Source organism: Lathamus discolor, chromosome 1 (assembly GCF_037157495.1).
Source record: "Lathamus discolor isolate bLatDis1 chromosome 1, bLatDis1.hap1, whole genome shotgun sequence".
In the NCBI taxonomy this organism is placed as follows: Eukaryota; Metazoa; Chordata; class Aves; order Psittaciformes; family Psittacidae; genus Lathamus; species Lathamus discolor.
In genome coordinates, this window is record NC_088884.1 from 155,766,782 (window position 1) to 155,779,736 (window position 12,955).

General features: G+C 36.9%; 1 protein-coding gene across 2 annotated transcripts in view; it reads right to left on the minus strand.

The window, feature by feature from the left end:
• Positions 1-12,955, minus strand: part of HTT (huntingtin) — an 82,702-nt gene that overhangs the window by 46,982 nt on the left and 22,765 nt on the right. For both annotated transcript variants that reach the window (XM_065660247.1, XM_065660237.1), the window contains exons 13-25: positions 12,343-12,466; positions 11,935-12,053; positions 10,892-11,003; positions 9,609-9,749; positions 8,821-8,979; positions 8,625-8,722; positions 6,714-6,853; positions 5,782-5,845; positions 5,238-5,338; positions 3,664-3,810; positions 2,533-2,653; positions 2,245-2,321; positions 291-442 (exon numbers count right to left, since the gene is read on the minus strand). In XM_065660247.1, coding sequence (XP_065516319.1) covers positions 291-442; positions 2,245-2,321; positions 2,533-2,653; positions 3,664-3,810; positions 5,238-5,338; positions 5,782-5,845; positions 6,714-6,853; positions 8,625-8,722; positions 8,821-8,979; positions 9,609-9,749; positions 10,892-11,003; positions 11,935-12,053; positions 12,343-12,466 — 1,555 coding nt within the window. The remainder of the gene's footprint in view (positions 1-290; positions 443-2,244; positions 2,322-2,532; positions 2,654-3,663; positions 3,811-5,237; positions 5,339-5,781; positions 5,846-6,713; positions 6,854-8,624; positions 8,723-8,820; positions 8,980-9,608; positions 9,750-10,891; positions 11,004-11,934; positions 12,054-12,342; positions 12,467-12,955) is intronic.

A 12,955-nucleotide genomic window follows, 5' to 3' on the forward strand; every position in this document is an offset into this window, starting at 1 on the left:
TTTCAAAACCAGCAGTAGATGCGTAGTTCTAAACAGCAAAGAAAGTTAACGTTTCATACCCAGCCTGTCCCAAGCACCCTGCATAGTCCCCTTTGGCAACTAAGAAGAAATTTGCAACTTAGAGGCTGTATCTTTTCAAACATCCTGGGTGCAAGAAGTTTCTTCTTTATTTCTTCTGTTCTACCTTACAAGTATGTTGTTGTGTGAGATCAGAACAGGGTAAGATACAGGCCTTCTAATGCTAATGGTAAAAATATCAGGACAATTATACTTTTCTAGTTCTGCCTTACCTGCAAGCAAGTTTCCAGTCAAAATCAAAGCATCTTGATGTGCAGAGAGGTCCAGTGGGAACCATGCTGATGAAAGGAGAGACAGGACCATGCCGGCCATTCCAATGGTGCAGCCCTTTTGAGTTTCATCTGAAGGGCTTGGCTGGGAATCACTGGAAGTTTAATATTGGAATGTCATGACCTTTTTCTCCCCACTTTCGGTAAGTTTAATATCTTATGAAAACTAACAGTCGAGTAAACCACAGAAACACACTGAACTAGGACTTAACAATCTACAGCAGAGACCCATCAATACTTTGTCTTCTTAAAGAGCCACTACTATTTTTTTTACATAGCAAGTACCAAAGCTGCTAGTGACATCTACTGATGAACAAAAGAATTCTGTGTTTCATTGCTAACCAGTATGGTCCTGAACTACCTCCAAGTTGGCAAGACTTCCACATAGGCAAGTTAAAGATGGAAGACACAAGCTATCGTATTGCAGTGTAATAAGATGTTTGTCAGAATACTATACGAGTTACACGCATCATTTCAAAGCTGTAAGTCTTGCTCAATATTACTAACTTTCTTTCAGGAAAGGATCTCACGCAACCTCTAAATAAAGAGATTTCTTTCTCTTTTGGTCAAAAAAATTAACCTCCAATGTGGTCACTCTGATCTAACACACTTAGAGCAATCTCAGAAAATGAATTTACACTAAGTAGAGCTATTATTTTGACAAAGCTACACAGGTAATTACAGTGCCTTCCTTTTTTAATATATATTTTCATATGTGAGTGTTATTTGCTATGAAGTTCAAAACCTGTGACTTAATCCATGTTGAGCTGTACACAGTTGGAATGCAACAGTTCAAATATTGTGAATTCTTAAGACAGAAAAGGATTCTGACAAAATTCTTATGTTATTATCCATGTTATTATATTGTTATTACGAAGAATTATATAATGTGTCTCATTCCACAAAGTTACAATCTAAATTAGTACAGACATGGGCCAAAAATCTGTAAAGAAACAATTAGAGGAAAGATCAAAGGCTGTCATTGCATCACTGATGCATCTTAAAAATCAAGATTTTTTAGGCTGGATAGTGCAGAAGACGTGTTGTTGCAATTCTTCATTGATTTTGTTTTCCAGCTAAGCACTGCTCACATCCTAACCTACTTCAGTTGTTAAAACTGGACCTATAGCTCACAAGACATCTTTTAGAATTCATATGGAGAGTATGCTACACTTATGGCCAGTAAGGGAAAAAAGGACACCCCAACAAGAACAGCAGCTGAGGGACAGCTGTTGGATTTTGGGGTTTTATTTTAAAAAAAGATCATATTTTGCAATGGAGTTTCAGGATACCAGAAAAATAAAATAATAGAGACATGACAACAGTGAAAAAAATTGACAGAAATTATGTTAAATCTATTTAAAAACCAAACAGCTCTGCACATGCACACCTTCAGTAGCTACCTTTACAGTTCATACGACTCAGCACATTGATAATCAGAGGCAAGACCCTTCAGAATCTAAGTATTTTGGGGCTATCATGTATTAAATACATAACACGTAAGTATTGGCTATCTCATTTGCTGTTCCCATTCAGTGCGCCAAATACAGAAAGCATCTGATACTTTTACAGTTATAAAAGGAACTATGAAGCAACTTTCTTGACAACTATTCTTCAACATAAACATGAGATCAAGGTGAAAATGATCACGTTCTGATTTTAGAGAGATACTACAAGACAATATCCTGAAGATACACATTTTTCAAGAGCATGGAATTTTTTCCTATTACTTATTTTGATAGATACTGACCATATGTATCTATCTATTACACTGGCTGCAGCCAACCCCTGTGATATGTGCTGTGATTCCAGAGATGAAAAAATGCTGACACTCAGTATTTTTAAAAGCAGCCTGATGTCATACTCTTCCTTATAAAGTCCTTATCTGCTAACATACCCACAGTGCCATCCCATACTCCAGGTGCAGACTGGAAATGTTGTGGAGAGAAGACACAAAGCTTCACAGCAGCCAAACTGAAAAGTTAACACCAAGAACTGAATCAGTTTCATCACTGGAAGAGTTTGCAACAACAAAGTATCTGAAGAGCGAGAATTAAATATATTAGCATTGCTGCTGCCACAGTACCAAAGATGCAGGTACAAATATAGCCAGGAAGCAATAAAAAATAAAGCAAGTGAGAAAGAAAAGAAAAAGTCAGCTGATATAACAACTAATAAAACTCACCGTAAGTGCTCTTGTAGTGGATATTGTCAATGCATGGGAAATTGCTGCAATAACCCTTGAAAGATTGTTTTCCATAGTGACATCAGTTGGACTTTGCAGCATGTTGTAACCTCTATATGTTCTGAAATGAAAACATTTACACCACTAAAACATGTACTTAAAAACAGCTCAAAAGTTACAGCTTAAATTACTATTTTTTTATAGACTGCTTATAAAATACAAAATCTGAGAACACTCCAAATACCACCTTATTTTAATATTTTTGCTTCTCTACTGGCAAAAGCCATTTAATTTATAAATCAAATCTTTTTATTAGCAAACAGAAACAGCAGACCAGACTCTCAATACTTAAGTAGGTGCTCTAGAGATCACCACCAATTCAACATCAGTCTGCTCTTGCTCAAATCCACGTAACATTTTTGCATGTTCACAACCTTTGGATTATTGTTGTAGAAAAAAACCCCACTATTTTGCATCTGAAATAACACTGTCCATAAAGTTCTGTTTCCATACTATAGTAGATAAATCTTAAGTGACACAATCAAAACCATGTATAGAAAAGGTACCTACTTAAAATCTTGTACAAGCTGATAGAGGCAAAGAGCCCCCATAAATATATGCAACTCATACTGTCTATAAGACAAGAACATCTAAATAGAAGAGCTTAGGGAAGTGTAGTTGGCTACAAAAAAGCAGCAACAAGATCACACTATCGGAATTTATTTTTAAGTTATACAGGCAGTATAGTCTTCTGCAACCACAATCATTGAACAGGATTTGAAGAGTTAGAAATCTGGATCAACCAACATACCTAAAGGATAACAATGTTCACATAGAACTAGCTTGCAATGCTGCACTTGTGCAATTTAATGGACAAATAAGGGTGACTTCAGGATGAAGATAAAAGTTTTCACAGAACAATGACTCCCTATGACCAGTATGTGAGCACACTATTAGTAACTCACACACCAGTTTATTCTTTAAACATGAGTCTGTTTCATGATGCTCCTACAGACTGGAAAAAGAATTCATAAGCACATGGATTTTCAGGATTTAACTATGCTTCTAGGCACTACAAATTGAAATTTGGGTCCATGTTCCTTTTAGGGCAAGCCAAGACATGTAACATACCTGGTGATGGTGCTCACTGCAAAGTGAGATGGAGGCTGTGTTTCATGCATTAGTAGCTTCAGGTAGACACTGCTTTGGTCTCTTGCTACTGCCACAACTGGATCAGCCTGTCCTTGATCACAGTTATAAAACAGCTTTGGAACAAGCCTTAAAGATAATTATCAAAAAGTACTAATCAGAAATTATTTAATATACAATTTAAAATACATTTAACATACAGTTCAGAAAGGTGCACACACCAACTGGGCATCAGATTACAAAAGCTGTTACTAAAACTGATATTGTATAACGTAGCTTAAAAACGGGTCTTCATTTTAGCCAAGGGGCACCAACTACCCAACATATGGTAGTTAAAAAAAAAAAAAAAAATCAAGCATTTATAAACACACCTACCTATACACACTGCAATGACCCCTTCGCTAGAGTATTTCTCTCTGTGTTTCCCTGTTTCCCCAGATGCTTTCCCCATGGATATCTGCGTCAACTAAAACCTAATTTCTACCTGAAAAGGCCAGTTCTTCACCACCTGATTTCTATGCAGTGAACCTTAAACATACAAGACCCTGTTCTCCTTGAAAAAACATTTCAACTTGGACAACAACAAAAAAGGTACAGTAGACATTTTCTGTAGACATTTCACTGCCAGTACTTCAACTGAACGCTCACACAGGATGTTTCAAGGGGCTTCTGCAAGCTTGGAGCAACATTCTTAGGCAGTTAAGTCTTTTCCAACCTTAACACATGTGCTGTCACTAAGTCAGCCTGACGATATGGAAAAATTCCAACTTGTTACCAATCAGATAATATAACTCCATTTCAAAAAAATCGAGTCCATGAATAAAAGCAACAAATGCTAACTATGATGCAACACTCAATTACTTCTCTACTGAGCTGTTTCTGCAATATCAAGGCTTTTAAGTGGCAGAATTTTTAAGGCTTCATTGTCCTTTATTTGTTATTAGGAATTACACAATGATTAATAATCTGAAAAAATAGGGAAGAGACTCCTCTAACGATAAAATATTCCAGAAATCCAGTATTAGATACTCCCAAGTTCTTTAAACATAAAAATTAAGCCCCTGAATTCACATCAATAAACTACCAACTAATACTCACTATTTGATGCAGCAATTCTAACTGTAGTAGGGTACAGCAAACAGCAGCTTGTTAAACAAGATTAGCTACTTTATTATCACCAGTTAGCATGAAAGTTTTAAGCTACACCACTTATAACCATGTGGGAAGTACAATAGGAGTTCGAACAACTCGGTAGAACTGCAACAGCTTAAGCCCAACAACTACTGTCAGGATACTACTCGAATCACTTCAGCATGCAGAAAACGAAGTTGAAAGTGACCCTCAGAATGTAATACAGTTAAATATAATTGCAAAGCTAATAAAGAGCCAAGTACAATTGCCTGATGATTCAGAATGATGCATGTTCTCCCATCCCTCATTTAAACAAAAATATAAAACCACCAAGGGATTATTTTAGTTACAGGTACACAGTAACACAGAATTACCTTCCTAAACTTCTTTTTTTAAAGGAAAGAATAAAAAAAAGCCATATATACCTCACTAATGAGGCTGCAGCTACATGTCTCACTCTTGGATCTTCATCTCCAAGCAGACATATCACAACATCATTAAGCACTCTCTCCTGAAGTTTTAGCAGCTAGAAAGTAAGTTAGCACAGTAAAATTCCTTGAACATTTTCATCAATTGACCAGATTGTTAAAAGACAGTTAACTAGTGAGATTTCATCTGTCATCCAAGTTGGTAAGATCATCTTTACCTTAACATTGCCAAATACATCATTTAAATACATAAATGCCAAAACCTTTCTGAAGTCTAGAAAAATAACACAGCAAAACCACACACACACCAGAGAACACCAAGATAGTTGAATCTCAGTAGTAAAGAATCTTTCCAATTGTAACAAGTTTCAGAGCATGAGCTTTGAGACTCATACTTGCAAACATAACTTGCAAACAAAACATACTTGCAACAACTATCAGTATTTAGAAACTGATGTTTAGAATTGAAAACATGAAGAGCTGAAATTGCACTGGCACCTTCATCCAGAAACACAATACACTTACTGAATAATTTACTTACACCAGTATAATGATGAACACCTCTGTGCAAGCTCTCAGTTTTTCCTTCCAAAAAGCTGACTAACCTAGAGTCAACCAGAATTTAGGGTACATTAGTTAACATTAAATGTTATTTCTCCCTTTAGTGCTCTGAAGAGCTTTTTTGTTTATTTTTCTTAAACACACCACTGCAGGGAAACTGTAAGAAGTAAACAAACTTTTTGTTACCTTCTGAAAAGGTAAGCTATTTGCTAAAGTACTATCTGGCTAGTGCAACAGAAGAATTACTTTTCTTTAGTTAAAAAAGGTAATTTACACATTGTGATTGTAATTGGTTTGGGCTTTTCCTCCCTCCTCTTCCTCATCCCCACAGGGAAAAATCAGACAGTTTTGAAAAGACAGTAACACATTCCTAACATCACTATTCAGAAAAGAGTTCAATTTTGTATGACTAAGGATAGCTTGAAGAATTTTCACATAAACATATTTTGTCTTTCAGCTTGGAAGAACCTGTAGACAATGAGGGAATATAAGAAAAGTAAGTAAAGTCATAGTCCTTTCAGTGTAACAGAAATCAAGCAACAGAAGAGAGCTGACATTAATGGAGAGTAACTTGGGATTTTTTCCTATGAAAAATGTGCACAACTAAACATGAAATCTAAATGAGTTTTGAGATTATATGGTTTCTCTCCAATCAAAAATTTACAGAAGACTTGACAAATAGACTACTGAATCAGAAACTCCAATACTGTTACAAGGATTGGGCTTGGTAGTGAAGTCAATGGTAAATTGACAAAGGAATTCATATATCCCTGAGGCAAATGACTGGTCTCACTTACTTTTGTGAAACTTGTTGATGTTTCAGAAGAAACTGCTCCATTATGTTTCCAGTTTCCCATACACAGCATCCTTGCACTGAAGCTAAAACACCCACGGAAAACTATGAACACTTACCGAAAATCTACCTCTGCAAGTGTTTCCAGAAGTTCTGTCCTTACTAGCCAGTAGGAGCTATTCTTCAGTGTAAGAAGGTCAATAATTAACTGTAAACCTAGTTCACTGTAACTGCTACTGCATAGGCTCATGATGCAATGCTGAAAAGATAAAACACCTTTAAATTACATTACAGGAGAGGTTCTCTGAATCAAAGTATGTGAGTCAGAAAAGTCTGTTTTATTAAGAATACTAGAAAAAGTTATTGCTTAATTGCTAGGAGACAGTTCCAGAGCCAAGTACGTTGTCAGGCTAGGACAGCAACTCCATGTGAACTGCTCAAACCCAATGCTGAATTTAAACTCCAGAGAGGAACACAAGCCTTAGAGATCAGAGGAAAATCCTTCAAAGAGTAAGGTCTAATAAAGGGCTCAACCATCACAAGTACCATTAATTCTTATCTGTTCAAAAACACTCTCTCCAAATCTCCATAGATTATTTTTAGACACCTAGTTCTGATTTCCAAAGCTCTTGAAACAGTCAGACCTCCACATTTTTAGATTGGATATAAGGAGGAAATTCTTTCCTGTTAGGGTGGTGAGGCACTGGAATGGGTTGCCCAGGGAGGTTGTGAGTGCTCCATCCCTGGCAGTGTTCACGGCCAGGCTGGATGAAGCCTTGGGTGGGATGGTTTAGTGTGAGGTGTCCCTGCCCATGGCAGGGGGGCTGGAACTAGATGATCTTGAGGTCCTTTCCAACCCTAACTATTCTATGATTCTATGATTTTAATGAGTGTTCAACTATATGCACAATGTGTGATACTTGGAAAAAGCTGCAGAACTCTATACTATGTCATCTTTAGCTACATAAAAATGTACTTTATTTTTCAGGGATTAAGAACCCAAAATGCTTTGGAACATTTCTGCTGAAAGGTATAAAATCAGGCTACATTGTATGCTGAGGGAAAGAACAAGTCAAAATTGACTAATATAAGTTGCCATAACTGAACGATTCTAAGCCTTACAAAAAGCTATAATCACCAGTGTAACCATAAATAAACCCACTATATTTAAGCAATAACATCACTGAACAGAATGTTTAAAAAGATAGCACAAATTAACTAACTGGATTTCCTTCCCTCAGTGGCATCACAGATCCCTCCTCTTAGCACATGAAATCACACTTTCCATACAGTATCTGTATTTTACTAAAAGCTATGCTTTGCCTCACTGACCTATAAGCTACAACACAGTCAGCCACCCTGTGCTTCTCCTCAGTGAGCTAATTTCCCTTGGCCTGCAATTCATCCTTCTTGCTCTACTTCTTTGGAAAATTCCTCAGGGAAAAGCTCACTCCTTCATTCCTCTGCTTTTTCGCACAACACCTTCCACAGATTTTGTTACAAAAATAAAATTCACACACTCTTAAGTTCCACTCACCAGCTCAGCTCTCATCTCTGTTGTAACAATGGTCCGATAGATTTTTTTATCCAGTTTGAAAAACTTGCTTTCCTCAGACTTTCCTCACTTTTAAAAACTATTATTTCAGGAAATAATCACTATTTTATTGCCATTTCTCACACCAAAATTTTGCTTTCCAAATACAGGCTACAACCAGGTGTTACATGTTCACACTTCCTTCTTCAGCCTGGGGACTTATCCTGTTGTTGATTAATGTAACAGTACAGCTCAAACCAGTACATTTATGACTAGAAATGTCATTATTATACTGCTACATGATCTAACCAATATAATTTTCCAGCTGTTTGCTCCTCCATTTCTGTGCCTGAATTCATGTTTTCTACAATGAAGTTCTTGGGGAAGAAGTAATTTTTTGCTCCATGGTCATACACCTGAGCATAGCAGGATCCTAGTCAACAAATAACACCCCTGTGATTTGTGGTGGTACAAATAAATTGCTAGTTCTGCTTACCTTCACAGCTGTACAAGCCAGTTTGCATGTAACAGAGGACTCGTCTTTCAGTGTTTTCTGTAACAGAGGTATGCAGTCTACCAAGGAAAAGAGATTTCCTAACAGAAAGAATTTAGAGCAATGAAACAAAAGAAAATTTTGGTTACATAAAAAACCCCAAAACAAAGCAAAACCCACCCTTAAAACAAATTGTTACCTGTTGAGCTTCTGACATTTATTAGCCATTTTTCCACATCAAAGCGGGATTTAATTAGAATAGAGTTGACAATTGTTCCACACAAAATGGCAGTGGCTCCTCTGATCTGGGGATCTCCGTGGTCAATGTAGTTCAGAATATCTGATACATACTGCTCCTCTAAGAAAATAAGTTACAACTACTTTATTTTAAAAATACTAGTCTTAGACTTAACTGATCCCTAAAAATGTTTCAGTGGAGGTACTGATTCCTGTACAATCAGTATCAGCATATTTACAATACGCCTGCTTTGGTTCTACCATTGGATGTAACCTACAGACCATTCACACCATCCAGCGCAGTGATTACATATAAAAACATCAGCAGTTTATTTCAATTGTACACAGACTGCTCTGGGGAAATCTAAAAAGAGTTTTGGTTAACACTCCACCTTTGGCACTATCGGTATCAAACCAGTTGAATACTCCAGGTCCCTGATGATCACATTGCAGCATTCATGAAAATTAACCTAATGGCTTAGAAACTATTTATAAGTTGGCCTGAAATAAATTAGAAAAAAAACCATTTATAAGAAAAAAAAAACCCTGCTTCTGTAGAGCGGTTGTACTAAAATAGCTTCATCTTTTCAGAAGCTATATAAGCTCATTCAACGAGACTTCATTTTTATTAAAAGCAAAACCAGTGTTCAGACAGCATGTTCATACCAATACTGGTGCAATATTTAGTGCTGCCTCATGTATTTAAAAACTCAAACACTATTAAATTGGAATAGGTGAACTGCAACATACCATACTCTTCTCCCATTGCTTCAAGAGGTGTTTTATACAGTTTGCTGAAGAAAGACTCAGGGTGAAGTGCAACAGCTGCTCCAACACAACTTACTGCCAGGGCTTTTACACTGACTCTCACATCTCTATCAGGAACTAAAGCTGGGGAGAAGAAAACAAACCCAGGGAGTATTTAAAAGCTTCATGAATTGTTTTTAGGTTAATTAATAACTCTGTATGATAAAATAGCTTAGCCTGGATAAAAAAATGTGAAGGCAGAGCAAGTAGTTCCAGTTGATCAGAAGCAGCAGTTATATATGGCCTTTTTGTTTGTTTGAAAAAAGACAACACACCAAACTAATGTATGCCATAAAGGCTTCCTGGAAAATCCCCACTGACATTTCATTACTATGCTAGAAAGGTAAATGCTTCTTCTTTCAAGCCCCAGTTGCCTCCTCCAACAATCATGTACCCTCAAAAAGCCTCTTTGACCATCTCACATGAAAAACAGCCACACTAACTTGTTTGTTCAAATGCTGCAAGATGTTAAAAGTGGAGAAAAAAGTTCAACTTGAGATTTCACACAGGCCTTTGAAAACCTTAAATCAATTCTCTGCTTTACTCCAGCAGAATCTTTTAAAATGAAGTTACATTTTCAAAAACACAAACTGATAGAACAGCATTTCCTCTGAATTCAGAAAAATCAACACAGAATTCAAACACAGAGTGATAAAGCTAAAAAAAGAAAAAAAGTCTTTTCATTAAAATACATTGGGCATTGTAAACAAAATCAACTGTAAAAATATTACAAGTACTTGAATTAACTATATTCTTCTGAACTTGTTTTAGAAGTTTCTACAAAATGAACTGCAACTCACAATAGTTTCCTTGCTCAAGTATTGATACTTTCATAGTGGATAAACCAGGCAGTCAATGTTGATTAAAAGAAATATTGGTATTAGATTGTCTTCACAGCTTCATACAGTCTATAACCCACCATGGCCCCACAGGTTAAGTCCCATTAGAATTTACAAATTGTAATTAAGTATTTGACTTGCAGGTTAAGTTACCGTAATACTTTTCTAGATGCCAAATGGTTCAAGATTCATTGTAAAATGGCACAATTTAAGTGGTTTTAGGTTTTCCTATACTCTGGTGTAATCATTTAAATCAGGACTGGCACAGAAAACCCTACCCCTCAAATCTCTAATAAAGTGAGATTAAAAACCAGAGTAAACTGATCCCATTTCTGACTTTGCACATTAAGAAGCACAAGGAACCAATGAGTGGAACAGAAAACTTACCTCCTTTCTCCCCAGTAAGTAGAAAAGAGGCAGACAGAAGTCTAACGCAGTGCACTAAAGGAGCAGAATCCCCATCGGTATAGTGACCTATGTCTCCCTTTACCCTGGAGGGCTAGCAAAGGCAAATCACAATATTTATACAGATAAAAATTAATCTTCAGTTTAAACAAAATATTAAGCACAAGATTTAGAAATACAACCTTTATACATTTGGGGATGTGCAGTAATGCAAAATGTGTCTAACACAAATGTAAAAAAGGCCTTAAAACGTAATGTTTTTGGGAAGTTTGGATGCAGTATCAGAATTGGTTTAACTTAATCACAGAAACAACAATAATTCTATTAATTTGCTGAATTACCTAGATGTGCTGTTTGCATCTGAAGTCCCATAAACCACTTTCTGGTGACAGAAAATGATCTTTGGAAACTTTGTATGAGAAGCAATTAATACCCAAGTTGGTTTCAAAGAAGGCTGACAACCTTCTGTGGTTTCACGTTTAGATTTCCCCAGTAGCCCAGGCTACTCCCTGCCACAAACGAAACTCCTTGTGCTCCAGCTCAGAACAAGGTCCAAAGCTCAAGTCAGAAAACCGCAAGAGGAAATCAGTAACCTGTGGTTGGAATTGTATGAGCCTCTCCACAGAAAGCGAGGCTCAGAGAATGAGACTTCATAACTTCTGACAAGATCATGAAGTTCCCTACACAGCTAGCAACCAGCACAAAGATATTTCAGATGATAAAGTATCAGTGTACCCTACTAATGCACACACAAAAAGGGGTTTTTGTTCTGGGCAGTTTGTGTTCTGCTTTGGCTTTGTGATTGCATTCAAGATATTACTTGTGTATTCAACCCTACGTCACATGAAATTCAGGTTGTAAGTCAGATTTACTATTCAACCTTAGTATTCTGACCTATAAAGGAGTGCCCCAGGCACATGGGCTATACACATTTACCACTAATTTACATAAGCATAACTGTCATATCTTCTTTCTCAACTTAGTTGTTTTAGACTTTAAAGCAGACCACTGTGACTATTTCTCACCTTATTTTCGTGATCACCAGGATCTGCTGCATCTTCTTTTGATGGAAATCTATCTACGCTGCTGTCAGAAGGCTGCCTACTATGGCTTGTGGTTTTCAACAGGTGGGGCTGTTGAAGAGCTTTAGAAAGAGGTAATCCATGAAATACCATTTCAGATGCAAATTAAAAGCACTTTAACCTAATTACACAAACATGAAAAATAAATTAGCAGTGATCAAAACAAGTGATTCCTTAGAAGTGCTGAAATATATTCCTTGTTTCACATTTCAATCTAGTTATGTTTTTCACATCCATTACATGAGTCTTCATTCCCCTGGAAATCAGACAGCAGATGCACCTGTAACACCTGCCTTAAACATGTCACCAGCTCTGTTTCTGCCTGACCCCAACCCCAATTTACCTACATACCAATAGAAGAATTTCTGAAAGACTCTGCTGAATCATCTTGGAGAATATTTGCAGCTTCATCTTCCTCATCCTGCAGCTGCCCAATTTGCATTCCAGAATACTGTCCTTCAGCACCCTCCAAAACCTACACAATATGAGGACAAAACTTAAAATAGCTTAACACACAACACCAAATCTCAAACATGCAGTGTTAGTCATCTAGAAATAATCTGAAAGCAAATATGAGCCTGATAAATATTAGTGTACAGCTGCATGCAGGCTATAAAGCAGTTCCTGTCCTCCTCCGGCACTGGGGTCATTTGAGGCCATAGTTACATCTGAGAGCCTCCCACTTGTGCCATAAGCTTGGATATTAACAGGAAGAAAGTCACAACACTTGCTTCCCCTGTAGCTCTCCTTGCTCCCTTATTCCAAACACAACTGTCCCTCTATCTCAGCAGTTACGAATCACAACCAACACTTTTACTGTCACAAAATGAACTTATCCCTTGCAGTCAAATTCTCCCATAACCTCACTTGTCCTGGATATGTAAAGTCAAACTGAGAACACACTGTGTAGGACAAAAAAAGGACTAGTAAATTCAAATGCATTTTAAACCATTCACTTTGAACC